This window comes from Monodelphis domestica, chromosome 2, assembly GCF_027887165.1.
Source record: "Monodelphis domestica isolate mMonDom1 chromosome 2, mMonDom1.pri, whole genome shotgun sequence".
Classification (NCBI taxonomy): domain Eukaryota; kingdom Metazoa; phylum Chordata; class Mammalia; order Didelphimorphia; family Didelphidae; genus Monodelphis; species Monodelphis domestica.
In genome coordinates this window covers 162,395,939-162,415,052 of record NC_077228.1, presented here as the reverse complement: position 1 = coordinate 162,415,052, position 19,114 = coordinate 162,395,939, and the positions used below count along the sequence as shown (strand labels likewise).

Here is a 19,114-nt window from a genome sequence, read left to right as displayed (position 1 = left end):
AAGATGACCAAGTTGGCTCTGAGGTCTTTAGGGTTCATTTTTGTTCTTAAATCTATATGGGAATAGTCAAATCCCAGGATCCTCCAAGTCCAGGGCTTTCCCCCCTAGACCACTGTTCCTGTGTACTGATACACTTCTACTACGGTAGTATGAACCTTCCAAAAGCACCTTGCCAGGGCATGCTGGGAAAGGAGTCACACAGAATCTGAGCTACTTTCAGTCACATACACTGACACTTTCCTGGATCAATATTAGCAACCAGGACTTTGGTTCCAGTCTACCTGAGTAAATATGTAACTCGAGCCTGTCCCAAGCCACAGTGTTCAGCAGGGAAAGTGCGTTGGTTTGGAAGCTTTTTCAATAAAACACGCTTGCATTCACATGTTTGGCTTCTATTTCCTGTCTCCCTCACCCCCCACCTCTGGACCTGGTGATATCATCCCACCTGCCAGCCCCATCACAGGGCTGCTTGGGAATGGCTCTCATCCCCTTCCTCCAGTATAAATAGAGCTGCAGTACCCCTGGGCTGGAGAAAGGTGTCCTAGGGTGTTTGGTGAAAGAGACATCCTGAGTCACTAAGTACTGGAGCACAAGGTAAGCCAGCAGTGGTTGGGGTCCCCTTCCTTCTCTTCTTCCCCTTGGCTCTCGCCAGGTAATCTTGGCAACAGGCTGGGGCTAGAAAGGTTAAGGGGGGGGCAGAGCTGGAAAATAACAACATTACATAGGAATAGAGGGTAGCTTGTCTGGGGAAAAAAAATCAAATTGGGAACACAATGAGCCAGGAACAAGCTGCTCTACAGAGAACTTTTGCCAGCAGGAGGCTGAGGCAACAGAAAAAAACTATCCAACATCTCATTAATTCTCTTTGCCTGCAGTTTTCCCATAAGAAGTTTTTTTTTTTTTTAAATGTGTTTTGAAAAGTGAGACAATAATGGCTCCATGCTAAACTTGTACTCATTACTTCTGGACCTACGACTAGAGATGGAGAGAAAGAGGCAGACCTGTGTCATGCAGCCAGGATGGCCTCAAGTCAAAGAGGAGAAGGGAGTCAGTGTTAAAACTGACAATGGGCCACAGAGTGACCCTGTGAGGAAGGAGATGTGGAGGCTTGGCCAGATTGATGAACCGCTTCAAGAAAAGACAAAGGAACTCAGATTTCCCAGGGGCCTGGAGGTGAAATCACACCAGAAAAGCTCAGTTGTGCAGAACGAAAGGAGTAAAGGTCATCCGCATGGGTGGGTCAGCCACAGTTTGACATCCTCCTTTTTCCTCCAAGATCATTTCCATAAGCTCACCCCAGATGGTATTATGAAGCCAATTTGCCTACAACTTTGTGCTTATTTTGTCCTTGCTCTAGGGCCTTGGAGGTCCAAGGAGCAGAAGGCAAAAACAGGGAGAGAGGGACAGCTGGAGAAAGAAAGGACTAAAAAAGAAAGGGAGGAAGAGCCAAATGGGAAAGAAGAAAAAGGAGAAGATGAGGGAAAGACTGTGAAATCTATAGCAGATGGAACCATCTTTCATTTTTAAAACACTAGCAGCATCCTACCTAGAAACATAGGCTTGTTGACCATGGGCTGAGTGTTGGGGGAAGAGGGAGAAAAGCTAAAGACTAAAATGAAGGGGAAAGAGAATCTCTATCTTGAAAATGATCCGTGAAATTGCTTCGTCTGAGAGGATGGCCATAAACTGCAGAAAGGAAGAAAGGAAGCCTGGGCTGAGGGGGGGAGAAAGTGCATTTCTGTTTTATCTGGATTAAGTAGACCCCATGCCCTGCCTCCATATCCACAATGGCAGAGAACTCTTTCAGCAATTGATTCCCAAAGGTTTTACTGCTGATTCATTTAGATGAGAGATCAGTTGGCAAATTAAGCCTGCCTGGAGAGGCTCAGAGCAGGTTTCCTATTTCTCCTCCTCATTATGTTTTGTTTGTTGTTGGTTTTTAAAAAAAAAATCTAAATCTGTAATTTCATGGTGTAGGGAACTTCTGGGGCGGAAACATCTTCTAACGATGTGGCTGGCGATTATGACACAAGTTTAGAATATTGTCCTGGGCAGTGAGAGATGAAATGATTTCCTAGTGCCACACATCTATCAGAGAGAGTTCTCTTCATGACCTTCATCTATCTGCTGAGCCAGGCTACCACTCTGGTTATGGGTTTATATTTGGGAAAACTGGGGCAGGTAGGTGGCACAGTGAATAGAGCACTGAGCCTGGAGTCAGGAAGGCATTTTTCCCTGAGTTCAGATCCAGCCTTAGACACTTACTAGTTCTACCAAGAAAACTCCAAATGCAGTCACAAAGAATCTCTCATGACTGAAAAATGATTGCACAAATGAGCTGGGATGGGGGTTGTGGGTGGGAAAGAGATTTTTCTTTAGCCTTTAGGTTATGGCCAGATGAATAGGATAAAGATTCGAAGAGACTTTGGAAATTGGAGACATGGTCAGGAACAGGTAAGATTCTCCTCCATGACTCAGGTAGGTTACTATGTGCCCAGCACCATGGTAGGCGAGATGAAGGAGAAGTAAATATGGGGTGTACAAATGTATAAATATATGATGGGAATCACCGGTCATGTACAAATGTGTAGAAAAAAATCTTTTAAAAATGCATTTATTTATTTGATTAATTTAGAATATTTTTCCATGGTTACATGAATCATGTTCTTTTCCTCCCCTCCTCCCACCCTCCTCCCATAGTCAACGAGTAGTTCCACTGGGTTTTATGGTCCTTGATCAAGACCTATTTCCATATTATTAATAGTTGCACTAGAGTGATCATTTAGAATTTATAACCCCAATCATATCCCCATCGAACCATTTGATCAAGGAAATGTTTTGTAAAAACAATTCTAAGGATCACAGTGGGCTGCAAAACGACCTTGTCCAGCAATGGTGTAGTTAAAATGAAATGTAATTAAGAAATTAAGCCTATTGAAACCATATGGGATACTGAAGCAATTCATCCAATTTCATAGTATGATATATTCTTTTTAATGATGGGTAGCTATTCTCCCTGATAACAGAATAAGAGGAGAAGGGTTTTTAATTAGCATTGTGGAGTGGAAAGAGAACTGGACTTCAAATCAGAGCAGAAAGAGCCATTACCTTTGGGGCCACAGGGTCTTGGTTCAAATCCTGCCTCTGATGTTTATCTGTTTCTTTTGCATGACCATGGACAATCAATTAATTATCCTGAACATCCCTTTTCTCATCCATAAAATGAGTTTGTTGAATTAGATGGTGTCTGAGGTTCCCTCCAGCTCTAAATTAGAATTCATGATAGATGCAGAAGATAGGATACTTGGCCTGTGGATAGAAGACCTGAGTTCAAATATGAATTCAAACACTTACTAGCTGTGTGATTTGGGGAAAGTCACTTAACTTTCATTTACCTCAGTTTCTTTAACTGCAAAAGGGGATACGAATAGCACTAACTATAGGGTTGTTATGAATGAGAAAATTGATGAAAATTTTTTAAGCATTTAGCAAAATATCTGCACATAGTAGACTTTACATAAATGTCTCTTCCCCTTGCATTAATATTTACTAGCTGTTTGACCTTAAGCAAGTCACTTAATTTCTCTAATTCCTCATAGGCAAAACGAGGATAATAAAACTTGCATTGCCAATTGTGCTGGGCTGTTGAGAGGAAAGTGCTTTGCAAAAGTTCTTTATAAATGGGAATTGTTGCTGTTTTATAGGCTGAGCTGAGAGAAGGTATTTTTTTTTTAAACCCTTACCTTCCGTCTTGGAGTCAATACTGTGTATGTCTCTAAGGCAGAAGAGTGGTAAGGGCTAGGCAATGGGGGTCAAGTGACTTGCCCAGGGTCACACAGCTGGGAAGTGTCTGAGGCCAGATTTGAACCTAGGACCTCCCATCTCTAGGTATGACTCTCAATCCACTGAGCTACCCAGCTGTCCCAGAAGGTATTTTTATACCACAAATCTGTTTGAAAATGGGTACATCTGTGGGTTACTATTATGATGATTAAAAATTCCAAAGGTTTAGGTTCTGGGTAAGAAAATCAATTTACTGTTCACACTAGCAAATAACCAATTAATTAATTGGTCAAATATCTCTCTTGGTGACCAAAGACAAAGGCATTTAGCATCTTGCTTCATAAAATACAGTTTTGGAAATTCATCATTCAACCCTCCCTAGACATCCCAAGACATCTCTAATTGGTGAATACTTAATGAGAAGGTGGATTTGATCACTCATGGTCCCTCCCTAATTCCTTGATGATGATGGAAAATCATATGTCCAATCCTAGAATTCCAATATCTAGATGAAGAAATCATGTTATGTTTGGTTAAGAGTGGCACTGTCCATTCACCCTAATGTCCACCAAAAGGGACTGTGGTGTTGCCTCCCCTCCTTCCCCCTATACTTGGCTTAAGCTAGTTCTTGTTGACCTAACAAGATGGAGCTCATGATTTTAATTTCAATTATCCCAGTGTAGAACTTGGTTTGGGGTAGGGAAAATTCCTTGGAGTTCCAGGAACAAAGGAATAAGGAAAAAGGTTTGAAAGACAGATTAAGCCTCAATTACAAAATTATAAAAAGCATTCCTTACAAATAGGTATAATACAAGCATTAGAAATAAATCTTCTCACTGTAGGGTTTGAATGAATACTGTAGTTAGTACACACGATGATATACTCAAATAAAGACCATTGTGCTATGAACAGAGAAATTTTCTGAACATTGAAATGTTCACTTTTATTAAAAGTAAACTAAAAAGTTTGGCCCTTTTTATTGACTTCCTTCCAGCAGTTTTCCTCCCCTCTTTTCTCTATGCCCTCATCCATATCCCCTGTCATTTATGTTATGCCCTAGGTAGCTGTGTGTCTACCTTGTCCATTCCTAATCCCAGATCTTGATGTCAATGCAAGAAGCAATTTCCATTGGAAAGTAATGAAATTTCCTTTCTGGCAATTCCAGATAGATACATTCTCCTGTCTGGGATGCCTCAGTACACAGTAGGATCTTGTTTTCTGAGAACTCAACACATGAATTCAGGTATATGTGATTGACAATCAAAAAACAGTATGCAGAAAAGACTTAAATTTAAAAAAATTCACAATTTTCTCAAGGTATTAAGTCCTGTAGCAGTTCATTCATTCGCACTTAATTCTTCTGAGAAGTGTTAGTGTGAGTCTTTACATTATTTTGTGCCAAACATTAGCTCCTGGATCAGTCTTTGTCCAGAGTTCTCACTTGTAACAAGTCTTTGCCTGGAGGAACCACATTGGAGCAATGTTTCTTTTTGTTTAGTGAATGCTATTTAGTTATTAATAATGGTCCCTCAGTACAAGAGTAGTGATGTGGGTAACTCTGATAAGCCTAAGAAAAAATTGCCAAGTGCTTAAGAGTTTGTATGAGAAATATCTGTTAAATAATGGGATTGATTCGCTATTATGGGGTTCCACTGACCTCAAGAGTCTTGGAATATATTGATATCCTAAAATGAGGTCCTATCATACTTCCATACATTCATGGGAAGGATGGAAAGATGAGCTCTCAAAGCCCTTTTGGATCCTCTTGGATCCACCTTTGCTGTAGTAATATCCACCAGCACCAGTTCTTGCCCTTCCTTCCATGTAGTGAAGGAAGCGCCATGTAGACTGTTCTTTTATCATTTGTGGGGTTTGAGAAATGAGATCTAGACTTCGTTGCAGAACTCCACATAGAGTTGAATCTTGTTTTTCAAGCAGGCTGTCCTTCCTACTTGATCATAGGTGCCTTGAAGATCCATTGGGTTTTTGTCTTCTTCCACTTACTCTGTGTGGAGGCTTTTGCAAGGTCTGCTCTTAGTTCTGCCAATTATATATAGTCAAGCCTTAGGCTACTCACTCCCTTAAAACAAATGACCCCCTTACACTAAATGACCCCTTCCTTCCCAGATTAGATACTAAGTATTGCTTCTAAAGCAGGAGTTAAGGGCTAGGCAAATAGGGTTAAGTGACTTGCCCAAGGTCACACAGCTAGGAAGGCTATATTTGAACCCAGGACCTCTCATTTCTAAGGCCTGGCTCTCTATCCTCTGAGTCACCTAACTGTTGCTATCTACTCCTTTTCTCTGCATTCCTATAGCATAGACTAAGTATCCACAGAAGCAAGGGGTTACACTTAGGATTTGGAGCTGGAAAGGATCTTAGAAGTCATCTAGTCCAGTTCCTTCACTTGCTTAGGAAGAAAATGAGATTTCAAGGCCACATACATAGTAAATAGCACAGTCCAGATTCTAATTCTGTTCTTTTGACTCCTGATTCACCCTGTCCGCTGTGCTATGCTGGACGACGCTCAAAGGATCTATCGTGGATGCGTGATAATCCATCCTCTTTTTCCCTTTCCAAAAATGTCATTTCAGGAAACGCAGGAATTGTGCCTATTAGTGTCACTGGGTCCAGCATGTTCCCGAGGCTCACGACCCTTCTCTTGCTGGCCTGGGCTGCCTCGGTGGCCAGTGACCGGGTGTATGTGCACCCTTTCCACCTCCTCACCAATAACCAGAGCAGCTGTGATGAGCTGAAGAACAAGGACGCGATGGCCTCTGAGGAACAGACCTTTACCCCCGTCCCCATTCAGGCCAAGACTTCGGCCCTGGATGAGATGGCCCTGAAGGAGCAGCTGGTATCTTTCGGCCAGACACTAGATAAAGAGGACAAGAGGAGGGCAAACGACGTGGCCCTCCTGGTGAACTTCGTGGGTTTCCGCATGTATAAGATACTAAGGCAGATGGTGACCCCAGACAATGGGGCGATTCTCTTGTCCCCCATGGGCCTCTTCGGGACTCTGGCTTCCTTCTACCTGGGCGCTGAGGACCCCACAGCCACTCAACTCCAAGAACTTCTGGGAGTCCCTGGAAAAGATGAGAACTGCACTTCCCGACTGGATGGACACAAGGTCTTCTCTGCCCTGAAGGCTGTCCAGGCCCTTCTCTTGGCCCAAGAAGAGAAGGGGAGCCCCAGTCTGCTCCTGACCACAGTGGTGGGCCTCTTCACCTCCCCTACGCTGCGTCTGAAGCAGTCATTTGTGCAAGGCTTGGCTCCCTTTACCAGCATCACCTACTCCCGCTCCCTAGATTTGGCCACAAACTCAGACCTTGCCGCGGAGAAAATCAACAGGTTCGTGACAGCTGTCACAGGGTGGAAAAGGAGCACGCAACTGATTGGAATCAGCCCCGACACCACATTGCTCTTCACTACTTACATGCGCTTCCAAGGTAAGGACAGTCCCATGGTGCCAACTGCCCCAGAGGCAATTCATCTCCATTTGGGTTATTATTGTTGCTTGTTCTTCATTTTCATAAAAGGCCCAGTGATATGATATCTTGACTTGGATGTGAATTGGATTTAAGAGAGGCAGAGTTAGTTGCACGAAGTCACCAGTCTCATCATTATGCCCTTATTGCTTTAAATGAGCCAAGCAGAATTAAGCCTAGGGACAACTAGAGACCAAGCAAAAGCCAGATTCAAAGATGGCAATAAAGACCTTTCCCCCATCCTCTGACCCACTGTTTTGCCTACTTAATTCCATGCTTGTCAGGGAGGAGTTTATGCCACACTAGAAAAGCCATGCCCCCAATTCCTCTCTTTTTTCTTATCTATGGATTGCTTTCTAAAAATGATTGATTCTTTTGTCTGTAAGTCACCTTCATTTCCAAAGCTATCCTTCCCATTGCCACCCCCAGGGAGCCAGGCCTCTGAACAAAGAATAAAAGAGAAAAGAAATTCAGGAAATCTAAACATTAGCCCTCTCTGACAGTGTAAGCAATGTTCAATACCTAAAGACCCTTTATTTCTACAGGGATGGATGGAATGGTAGTACATCTGCTCACTTCTTCTCCAGTGCCAAGCTTGGTTATTATCATTACATAGTACTCATTTTATTTTGTTTTATTCTATTTCTTTTAAAAACTATTTGTTACATTGAAATATGTAGTTAAGTCCTCTCTTCCTCTCTGCTCCCCTTTAGAGAAGGCATCTTTTGACAAAAAGATATATACATATATAAAACTATGTCTTATGTATTTCTACTTATGAGTTTTTTCATAACCATAGAGAGAATAAAACACCTAGGAACATATCTGCCAAAACAAACCCAGAAACTATATAAGTATAATTATAAAACACTTTTTACACAAATACAATCAGATTTTTAGAAATACTAATTGTTCATGAATGGGCACAGCCAATATAACTAAAGTTGACAGTCCTACCTAAACTAATTTACTTATTCAATATCATCTCTATTAAATTACCAAAAAAAGACCAAAATTTATGTTTTAGTCTTTCCATTAACATTGCTGTTGTCATTGTATATATTGTTTCCTTGGTTTCACTTACTTCCCTCTCGGTCAGTTCATATAAATTCATCGTTACGCTCATCATTTCTTATAAAGTTCATAATATTCCTTTACATTCACAAACACAATTTGTTTAGCAGTTGAGAAATCAATAGGAATCTAATTTGTTTCCAGTTCTTTGCCAGCACAAAAAACTCATATTCCCAATCTTATTTAAGATAGTTCCAAACTGGCTCATATCATCATGAAGAAAGAGATAAATCTGCTGGTTCACATAATTCTCCAATTAAGAAGAAGCACTAAGAAAACCAATCAACAAAAACCGACTTAGATTATCCAGAAGTAAATACTGTATAGATATAGACTAGTTAAATAGAAAATGGTTATTTTAATGACTATGGCAATGCTCTGATCTTTGGTAAAATAGCTCAAGAAATGAAACTTCAGGACTACCCTTTGGATGCTAACCGTAGCCATCAATCATTTCATGGCAATAGTAGGTAGACTCTTTAAGTAACCAGAGCAGGGAATACTCCATACCTACTTGGGGTAGCTGTCTACCATGTTAGGGGCCAGAAGATTCACATGAAACATCTGTGAACACTTCCATATCTATCTCATGGGTCAAAAAATACATGCCAATGCCTGAATGAAGGGACTTATTGGAAAAGCCAAAGTCGATTTAAGACAGGTCCAGGTCAAGAGGACATGCTCAAGCCCAGGACCTCACTAAATCAGGACTCTTCTGTAACCGAGATGGCTTATTTGAGAGAGAAAAAAGAAAAAGCAAGTCCAGTCACATTCAAATATCCCTTCAAAAGGGCTGAATGTCTCCAACCTCCAGAAGCTTGAGCTTTAGAGCTGGGGAGCTTCATCCTGCCCTTTGATCAATTATTCCAGCTAGTTCTGGGACACAGGTTAATGACCACAGTCGTTTCCATGACATCAGTTGACTTAACCTTGTAAGATTTACCCAACTTTGTTCTCTGGAACAGTGGGCTTATTTCTAGTGGAATGGAGTGTGAGGGGGAGGACAGGGGAAGAATTCAGGGAGGGTGACAGCTCTCCTGTTAGATGCCAGCATCTTTCTGGAAGCAAGCCCAAACAGAGTTGTGTTCTCCAGGAAAGGAATCTAGTCATCAAAAACCCCTGAATCATCATTGTATCACCTTCCTTTCAGAGGCAAGTTGCTGTCAATTCATGCTTTTCTTCCATTCAATAGTCTATCTCCCACCTCCTTATCTTTGCTCATGCTGTATTCATAATGCCTAGAACACACTCTCTTTACAAACTCTGTCCCTTAAAATTCTGAGTTTACTTCAAAGCTCAGTTGGAGTCATCTCCTATGCCTTTCCTGACTCTCCTAACTACTGATGGCTTCCACTCCCAAAATGTATCTTCTGCTTCATATTTGTATTGTGTGTGTGTGTGTGTGTGTGTGTGTGTGTGTGTGTGTGTGTATACACATATATATGTATATGTTCCTACCTTGGGTATATCACAAAACTTTGAGACCTCAGTTTCCTTACCTATAAGATGAAGGGGAGGTGGAGGATTAGGTGCCCTCCAAGGGTCTCTTTCAGCTCTCAATCTTATGATTCTATGAATCAGCTTTAATCCTCATCAGTCATCTAGTTTCACTAATGGTTCAGAGTTCCCTCTCAGAATTGATCTGTTTTCCTTTTTCCTTTTTCTTTTTAATTTTTTAATTTAATTTTAAACCCTTACCTTCTGTCTTGGAATCAATACTGTGTATTGGTTCCAAGGCAGAAGAGTGGTAAGGGCTAGGCAATGGGAGTCAAGTGACTGGTTTGTTGATGGGGGTTGTGACTTGCCCAGGGTCACACAGCTATGAAGTATCTTGAGGCCAGATTTGAATGTAGGACCTCTCATCTCTAGGCCTGATTCTCAAACCACTGAGATACCTGACTGCCCCCACTTTCTCCTTTTTCTGAAGGATTTTAATTTTAAAAACTGGCTTCCATAATAGGTGAGCCCAGATTTGAAATCTTAGACAAGAACTGAAGGGACCTCCAAGGCCATTTTACAATGCTGGAAACTGACATAGATATTAAATATCAGAGTTGAGTTGAACCCTGGTCCTCAAGGACTCCAGAGATAGTCCTCTTTCCCTCTAAACCATTCAACACCGTTCTACATCGAGATAATTGATCTAGAAGCTATATATAAGATAGCAAAATGGATAGAGGGTTGGGTCTGGAATTAGGAAAACTAATCTTCTTGAGTCAAAATATGGCCCTAGCTACTTATTAGTTGTGTGACCCTGGACAAGTAACTTAACCTCATTTGCTTCAGTTTCCTCATCTGTAAAATGAGTTGGAGAAGGAAATAGCAATCTATTCCAGTATCTTTGCCATGAAAACCCCAAATAAGGTCACGAGGAGTCAAAGACAGCTGAAAAATGACTAAGCAAGAGCAATAAGAGACCTCAGAGACCATCTAGTCCAAACCCCTCATTTAAAAGACAAGAAAACTGAGAACTAAAGAAATTAAATGATTTGTCCAAGGTCACACAAGTTAGTCAGGAACAGTTAGGCTTTCAGTTCTGGTCCTACACCCTTCAGTTTAGCAAGCTTTCCATCATGCATTGTTGTCTCTTTTTAAACCAGCTCTATTCATATTCCTCAGCTCCCTTATCCCTAAGTCTGAGCTGATTACTGCTTAGGTCTATATTCCTTTCTTAGAAACTGTCATGGAATTTCTTCCTCAGAATTGGTGAAGAGCCAGCTTACTGATTAACTGCCAGAGATAGACATAAGAGATTAGAGATCAAAGAAGACTTCCTAGAGGAGACAGTTCTTGAGGTGGGACTGGAAAGATGGGTAATATGGACATTGCTCCTGCCAGCAATTAACCTATGTAAAAACCACTTCAACCACCTTGCCTACTTCTTTAAGGCTCAGTTAATCAGTCAATCAATACATTTATTAAGCATCTACTATGTGGGAGGCACTATGCTCAGAGTTGTAAATTTAAAGGAAAAAGACAGTTCTTACCTTCAAAGAGGTTTCTCTCTTATAGAGGAAGACCCACAAAATTGAGCTGAAAATCTGGGAGGAAAGGAAGGTAACCATTGCTGGGGCATACTGGAGAAGTCCAAAGGACTTCCCAGGCGGGAAATAAAGAGAGCTAGTTTGGGTGCTTCCTTCAGTGGAGGTTTGGAGAGAGGCTCTTCTTTAAACCTTCTAATCAAAGGAGTCTGAATCAGACAATCTAGAAGATGATTAGCTGAAGCTTGGACAGTAGAAAAGAGATTCAGGAATCTTCTTTTCACCTTCCTATACAAGGTCATATTTCCTAAGCCTTTTTCCCCCTTTGACTATCCAACAAAGGACTAGGATGAGAGTCTTGACTATCTACTAAGGAAGGGTTGCTGCCCTTCCAGAATGAGGGCTGGAGAAAATGATTATAGATAGATTTTGCCACAAGCTAAATCTCTTACTCTTTGATGGTAAAGAGCCTTTTCAGACTTTTCATCTGAGCTCTCTGAGTTGAAAACAGAATTATTACCAAAAAACCAACCTGGACTCAAAAGGTAAGTGCGCCTTAGAACAAGGATTAAGAAGGGTGAGAAGACTAGCAGTTAAAAAGTGGGGAAAGGGAATTTGTGATATTAGCAGAGATGCTTGGTGTTTTTGATGGTCGCCATTTGTCCCTGGCCATCTTACTGTGTGGTGGGTTGTTTCCCTTTACTAGAAGTAAGCTTGCTGAGGACAGAATTGTCTTAATTTTATATTTCTACCCCTCTTCTTCTCCTCTCTTCCTTGCTTCCATCCATTCTTTCCTCACTCTCTCCCCATCTTCTACTGTCAATTCTTCCTTTGCATAGGTAGAATTGTCAATGTTTGGATTTTTTGCTATGTCCTTTCCAAGAGCCTATTATTGACCCTTTCTTCTCATTTGTAATTTTGTTTTTTAGGGGAAATAAAGGGAATTTATAAATTGGAAGAGCCCCAGGTGTTCTGGGTAAACAACACCACTGGGATATCCGTGCCAATGCTTTCAGGGACAGGCACCTTCCTGTACTGGAATGATGTGGAAAACAAATTCTCTGTGACTCAAGTGCCATTTAACAAGAATGCCTTCCTCCTACTGATAAAGCCTCAAAATGATGACCTAGAGAAACTCGAGAATCTTGTTTTGGTCCGTAACTTTTCAAGTTGGATGAAAAATCTGTCCCCCCGGTATGACTTGGGACTGGGGTTCTGGTAATATCTTGTATGACTTACTCTGTGCCTCCAGCTCGCCATCCATCAAGTGGAAATGGGAAGCAGCACCAATAGCTCCAGGACAGGGATGAATAAATGAACTGAATGTTTTCAATGGGGAGTTGTAAGGAGACTGAGGGTACTGTTGAATTGAACCAGTTTCTAAGTATTCCCTAGAGGTAGGCATAGCCACTTTCCCCCATGGAAGGAGGTAGAGAGGAATGACAAGAAATAGCAGCCCAGATCATTATTCATGCAGGTTTGTTTTGCTATCTAGTCCAGGGTGACCTGTCATTTAAAATGCTTTCTGCTCAGTACCCCTTCTATTTTGAGGGGAGAAAGTGGGAAACAATTACTATTATTTTTCAAGGCCACAAACCCTGCTCTTGTCTACTGGAGATAAAGCTCCAATGTTCACAGTGATAGCATGATCTGGGGTTCTCCTGACCACATTCCAGGATACCCAGAGGGCCACCCCAAAGCTAGTCAGTTACTTTGGGGAACTATACATGACAGGATGTTTTCCAAAGGGAGCTGAGGTAGGGGTCAGGGTATAGTATCTGGTCCCAAGCTAAGCAAATTCCCAGTCTAAAAGACCACAAGTCAAGTCTCTTGACCCCCATTGCCTAGCCCTTACCTCTCTTCTGCCTTGGAACCAATACATACTATTGATTCCAAGATGGAAGGTAAGCTTTTAAAAAAAATAAAAGACCACAAGAGAAATTAGGGTGGATCAGGGCTCCCATAAAATTCCAGTTCACTCTAGAAGAGGTTTGATGAGGGGCTGCACTGAAGCATTGTAGAATTCTCCCGAGGTCTTACTCAAAGAGTGACTAAATTGACTAGCTTTTACCTGGACCACTGCAATGGTTCTGCTTGGGTTTGGCCCTTTAGCTGATTCTGATGAAATTCACTCCCTTCTCCATTATGGCAGAAACTCATCAGTTCAGCCTTAGTGAGAATGTCAGACATCTGGTTCATCTTGTGCCTGCTTGACTGTTTGGTCTGAGACAACTTCACGTTCAATAGAACTAACAACAAAGTTTATTGAGAGTATATGAATAGCTCTAGTAGACCAAGGATTATCAAGGATATCTGTATCCTGACTTCCTCACTAGATCCTGTGTTTGGATATTGGTTCAGTGTCTGAGAGATGAAGTAGCTCATGTGATTTCCCAATCTTGTCTAGAACTTTTTAGGCTGATTCTGAGTGAACTGTGGCAGTTAGGGTCTGTGGGGGGTTTTATCCTGAGATAGACAAATAAAGCTGTAGCTTTTAGAAAGTGTCCCAATTTAGGAGAAACAAGACACCTTGGAACTTGCTACTCATGAACAAATCAGGTCAGGATGAACACAGGAGAGGACAAAAGGCGTGGGGTGTCAAGGGTCCTAGTGCTTAAGATGCTCGGCAGACATTGTTCTATTTTTTAATTTTATTTTCATGTCCCCCCTCCTCCTTCTCCTGGGAGGCAGGAGCTCAGTACAATCAGTCTGCATCCCTCTATCCTCAGATGGGCAAGTTGAGTCAGAAACCAGCACAGGATGAACCAAAAACCATTATGACATAAAACGATAACCCTTACTTATGTAGACACCAATATGATTAGTGTACCGAGTTCATCTTTTTCCTTGCACAATACATTGATTTTGTTTAGTGATATTTAACTTTCAAAAAGTCTTAAGGGTTCTTTAACCCTTGGAACACTATTTTAAATATATTTTAAGACTGCTGACCAAAAGTATAATTAGGAGAATGTGTCTTTATCCCTAGGTTCCTGAGGGTGAAAATGCATGACATTATGATTATTTCCCCTTACTTCCTCCAATATAACTTATGATACATACAAACAAATCAATTCATTTGTCTGGTCTAAAAATGGACGCCTCATTCTGCATCTCTAGGTCATCCCTTCTACTCACCAGTGGTCCTCTGAAGACACTTTTGGTCCGTGTATATCAGGGTTCTTTATGTCTTCATTCCTTCCCCTCTCCCATGATCCTCCACTCAGCCTTGGGATTGATTCCATGGGACACGAGGATTGGGCGACTAGTTAAACATGAATAATTTCATTCTTAAGAACATGGGAGGGCCACTTAGCTTTTACAGGAATATGTTCTGTTCTTGAGAGCACAGGCACAATGAACACTTCAGTGACCCTAACGTGAAGCTTTCCGTAGGTCTGTGGAGCCGTTAACCTTCAGCGTCAGTGTCCTTGGGCTCTCTGGGTCCTTCTTTAGGTCTTGAGTGTTGGATTGAGCTTGGAAATAAGGCTTTACAATATTTCTAGCTTATTAATTTCCTTCTAGGAATATCCATTTGACCTTGCCAAAACTGGCACTAGAGAGCTCCTATGATGTGCAGAACCTGCTCGCCTACACCAAACTGCCTGGATTGCTTGGAAAGGAGGCAAAGCTGAACAAAATAAGTGATGCAAACCTCAAAGTTGGAAAGGTATGGCATTCTTAAGTCCATTCAGGCCGCCCTCCTTGCCCACATTGAACCTTGGTCATCAGCAAATGGTTCATGGAGATGCAAGGTGAGGGCGAGGGCATGGAAACAGAGAGGGGAAGGGTGGAATGGGGTGGAGAGCAGGATTGAGAGGGGTGACGTGTGACCCAGAGGGAGGAAGGATGTGTACATGGAAGTGCTCGACCCTAGCCTGGAGCATGGTAGCGAGTGGGTAGTGAATGTCAAACTATTGGTCTTTCCATGAACTCCAGCTTCTACCTCCCACTCTCCTGCCCACATGCTATTTGTATGTACATTTGTATGTATTTGTATGTACATTTGTATGTATTTGTATGTATGGATGTATACACATCTAAGAAGAATTAGAGAATCTCAGATTCTGAGAGGTAGAAGGGAACTCGGCATTTAGTTAAACCCATCTGTATATACTAAAGGAATTCTATTATAACATCACCATTTTCAGATTTATGCACACAGCTACTCCCCCCATCCCCAACAAATAATCCATGTAAACATATTCTAGGGATAGCACTGTACTGGAAGTGTAAAGAAAAATACCTCCTACACACAAGGTACTTAATGCCCCAAACACAATGAATGACAACGCATTTATGAAGCCCCTACTATGTGCCACTCAACTAGGATGCTACCAATACAAGTATAGAAGTGAGGCAATCCCTGCCCTCAGGGCACTTACATTCTAATAGGTGTAGGCAATAATGAAGCTGGTTGGGGGTTAATTAAATGTGTCCACTTGTACCTCTGCTTCCCAATTCTTTTGTTAATTGGGATGGGCTCTATCCTGGGGAGCACAAAGTAAGTTTTCTTTATGTCTTGAGTAAAATGAAATGTGTATATTACTGTCTTATAGGTGATGAATACAGTCCTTTTTGAATTGAAAGAGAGTCAGAGAGAACAAGATTCTTTCCAACAGCAGAATGAAGCTGTTCCCCTGGAAGTGAAAATGGACCGTCCATTCTTGATGGTTCTCTATGAGCAAGCGACAAAAACCCTCTTTTTCTTCATTCGTGTGACAAATCCATTGAGGGATGTTTGAGACCCCAAGACCACACATGGACCTCCATGACAGAAAAGGGCAAGCTAAAGAACCTTAAGTTTCTATAAGATTTAAAACTATTATTCCTTTGCCGTCTTGGGCACTCTATAAAGTTGGTGCCAATAACTCAGAATAGTAGCAGATGGCATAAATGCTAAATTGTCACCAATTTTCACTTTTCCTTCTAATTATTCAACTGTGAGCTAGTGGGAAGACCTTTCTCCTTAGTAAATAGGATAATTACTACCATGAACTTGTGATGGCATAAATAAGCTTCAAGAAGATTCCTTTTTAAGATCCAGAGTTTATCATGGAGCTGTTGCTGGTTTTAACAAGAGTTGGCGAAAACCATCTAAATGGTGTTTAGAAACTGAAAAAAAAAAGATTCATTTTTAGTGGAGAAGAAAATTTCCGTCTTAGAATATAATTGCTTGCTGCCTATATACAGACCCAGCTCATTTAGCATTTATGAGTTACTTATATATGGTTTGGAAAAAGGCCTTTTTCTTTCATATGATAGATTTTACTTTAAAAACAAAAAAGCTGGGATGGAACATATTAGACAACCAGGGGAAATCTATGAATACCCCCAAGCATGGAAACACTATGCCACTGGTGATTTTATGTTACTAATAAAGAAGCTTTGCTTTATTAAAAAAAAGTTTTACCTTTCACTTAGTAGAAGCCCAGATAAACAATGGGCTAATAGGATGTTTTGTTACATATGAATGCATAAATAAAGGTGCTCTATAGACTATAAAACACATTTTGTATGGAATATCTGTGCAAGTCCTGTCCCTGGTACCTAACAGGTGTCTAGGAACAGTTTTTGGCAATGTCTGACCCAGTCTCCTTCCATTTTTAAACAGTAATGGTTGCCACAAAGCTGGATTTGTGTCTGTAAGAAATATTTCATCTCCTATTGTGGCTGAAAAGTGAAAAAGGAATGAGACTTCAGGAGCCATGGAAGGAGCGGGTCTATTGATTTGACAGTCAGGTGTCAGGAGCATTAACATTTCAAGACTGTCATTTGTATTTTACATGGGAGACTTTACTATAAATATATAGCACAAGATGGGATGTGGAGGGGACAAACTATTCACAAATAAACATTTGCAAGTTGCTTTCAGATGTCCTGTCTCTTTTTAAGCCCCGGCCCAGGATGGGGACAGGTGTGACTGTTCTCGAAGCCTGGACAGCGTAGGATCCAGCTCCAGGAGCTTTTGGGTTCTGCGTTTAACAGAATGGTTGTAACAAAGGAAGCGATGCTTATGCTTTATTATTGGTACCAGGATTTTCTGGATCTCTTATCACCACCTCATGCCTCCTAACTCTGACCAAGACCTGCAAATAGCTACATTAGAGATCTCGGGACTTTAGCCAGTCCATTTTAAGAAAGAAGGGGTGTGTCATAAATAAAGGAAATATAAGCTGGAGATTTTCTGTTGCATCCACAGGATTGAAAATCTTGAAGCAACTAAGTTTAGAATTTATGAGAAGTTAAATTGTCTCTTGCTCACATCAAAAGACATTTTTCTTCCTTTAGCCCCCTATAAAATTCTGCCTTTATAATTCTGAACACATCACCTTTGAGACGAACATCTAAGAGGGTACACAATTTCTTCTATGGAGGTGATATAACATACTGTCATGTTCCAAATCTGCAATATTAACTTCTGTTTCTATAAGGTTTAAAAAACTCTTTACTTAAATTTTCTCATTTGACCTATCACAGGAGGCAGGTACTATACATTTTATACATTAAGAAATCTAAGGCTCAGAGAGGTTGTGACTTGACCAAGGTCACACAGTTAAATGTCTGAGGAAGGGTTTTAACTCGGTTCTTTCCTGACACCAATTCTAGTGTTCCTTTCACTATGCCATAGTTGAGAGACTAATTTTCCCTCATTTCACTGCTATAACAAAGATTAGTTTTAAATATCACCTTCATCTCTCTGACCTCGATGAAGAAACTCCCTCTGGAAGCATATCAACACTTCCATGACAGTTTATAGATTGAGAGAGATGCTTGGAGAAACCAAGAGGTTAAGGATCTTGCTCAGGATCTGACAGCTAGTAGGCATCATAGGCTGGACCAGACAGGCTTCCTGACTATGAAAGTGACTCCCCTTACAATAGGCTGCTCTATAGAGCTGGTCTGTTTTTATGTTCTACATTTTAAAAGGCAATAATGCGATGAAATCGCACAGTTTTGATTCAGTGTCAGTGATGGCACTCGAGAGGCCTCTAGAACACTAGGAAGTATCTCCTCCATCTCCAGTTTTCTTAAGAAGAAGGCGGTGTGAATTCTGAGAGCCAAACGTTACTTTCAGAAGATAGTTCTGGGTAATCATAGCTAACATTTATATTGTCCTTTAAGGTTTGCCAGGTGTTAGGGGCAGGACTGATGCTCTGTTGGGAAGAAATGAGGCACTCATTGTTGGTCATTCAATGGAAACTAACAAAAGGTTTAAATGAGACAAAGCAGAGAAAGGCTCTGTGACTGGGGTACCCCAGCACTTAGTTTAGGGAGATACTGGAAGCAAATCCCTTATCTCCATATAGTTAATGGGGTAAGGTGTGGAAACTCAAGTGTATCTGCAAAGGTGGAAGGGCCTTGCCTCCACATAGATGTGTCTTTTAATGCCTTTAGGTAACCACAGAAAAGCAGGTAGCTGTGCTAATCAGTTAAGGTAGGCACAGCTTGAGCCGTGGCTCCTTGGACCAATCAATTTCCAGGAATATCTTGATCACCTTTCAGGGGAAAACAAATCTAACCTATGTTGCAGGGAGAAGCGTAGGACCCTGGTAATACTGGTCCTTTTATGCAAAGCAGTTTACATTTAACTCATTTATTTTTATAACAACTTTGTGAGGTAGGTGCTATTATCATTCCCATTTTACAGATGAGGAAACTGAGGCAGGCAGATAGTAATTTTCCCAGGGTTGTGTAACCGGTAAATGTGTGAGCTAGGATTAGAACTCAGGCCCTCCAGAGTCCAAGTCTAGCACTCTACTCACTTGTAAGATTAAAAATATCCAA

The 19,114-nt window shown here is 41.2% G+C and overlaps 1 protein-coding gene across 2 annotated transcripts; it reads left to right on the top strand.

Annotated features, from left to right (window-relative positions):
* Nucleotides 1-410: 410 nt before the first annotated feature.
* On the top strand, nucleotides 411-17,200 carry AGT (angiotensinogen). 2 transcript variants are annotated; one of them, XM_007481623.3, is made up of 5 exons: nucleotides 411-594; nucleotides 6,378-7,232; nucleotides 12,256-12,520; nucleotides 14,852-14,996; nucleotides 15,886-17,200. In XM_007481623.3, the coding sequence occupies exons 2-5, from the start codon at nucleotides 6,419-6,421 to the stop codon at nucleotides 16,069-16,071; spliced, it is 1,410 nt and encodes a 469-aa protein (XP_007481685.2). In that variant the 5' UTR covers nucleotides 411-594; nucleotides 6,378-6,418; the 3' UTR covers nucleotides 16,072-17,200. The 2 variants fall into 2 exon arrangements, with proteins under 2 accessions (XP_007481685.2, XP_056672118.1); XM_056816140.1 differs by lacking the exon at nucleotides 411-594 and adding an exon at nucleotides 633-5,026.
* The last annotated feature ends 1,914 nt before the right edge of the window (nucleotides 17,201-19,114 follow it).

Coding starts and splice junctions, on each gene's coding strand:
- AGT (XM_056816140.1), top strand. CDS start 4,972: ATGCCTCAGTACACAGTAGGATCTTGTTTTCTGAGAACTCAACACATG. Junction 5,027..6,377: donor AACTCAACACATGAATTCAG/GTATATGTGATT, acceptor ATGTCATTTCAG/GAAACGCAGGAATTGTGCCT. Junction 14,997..15,885: donor CAAACCTCAAAGTTGGAAAG/GTATGGCATTCT, acceptor ACTGTCTTATAG/GTGATGAATACAGTCCTTTT.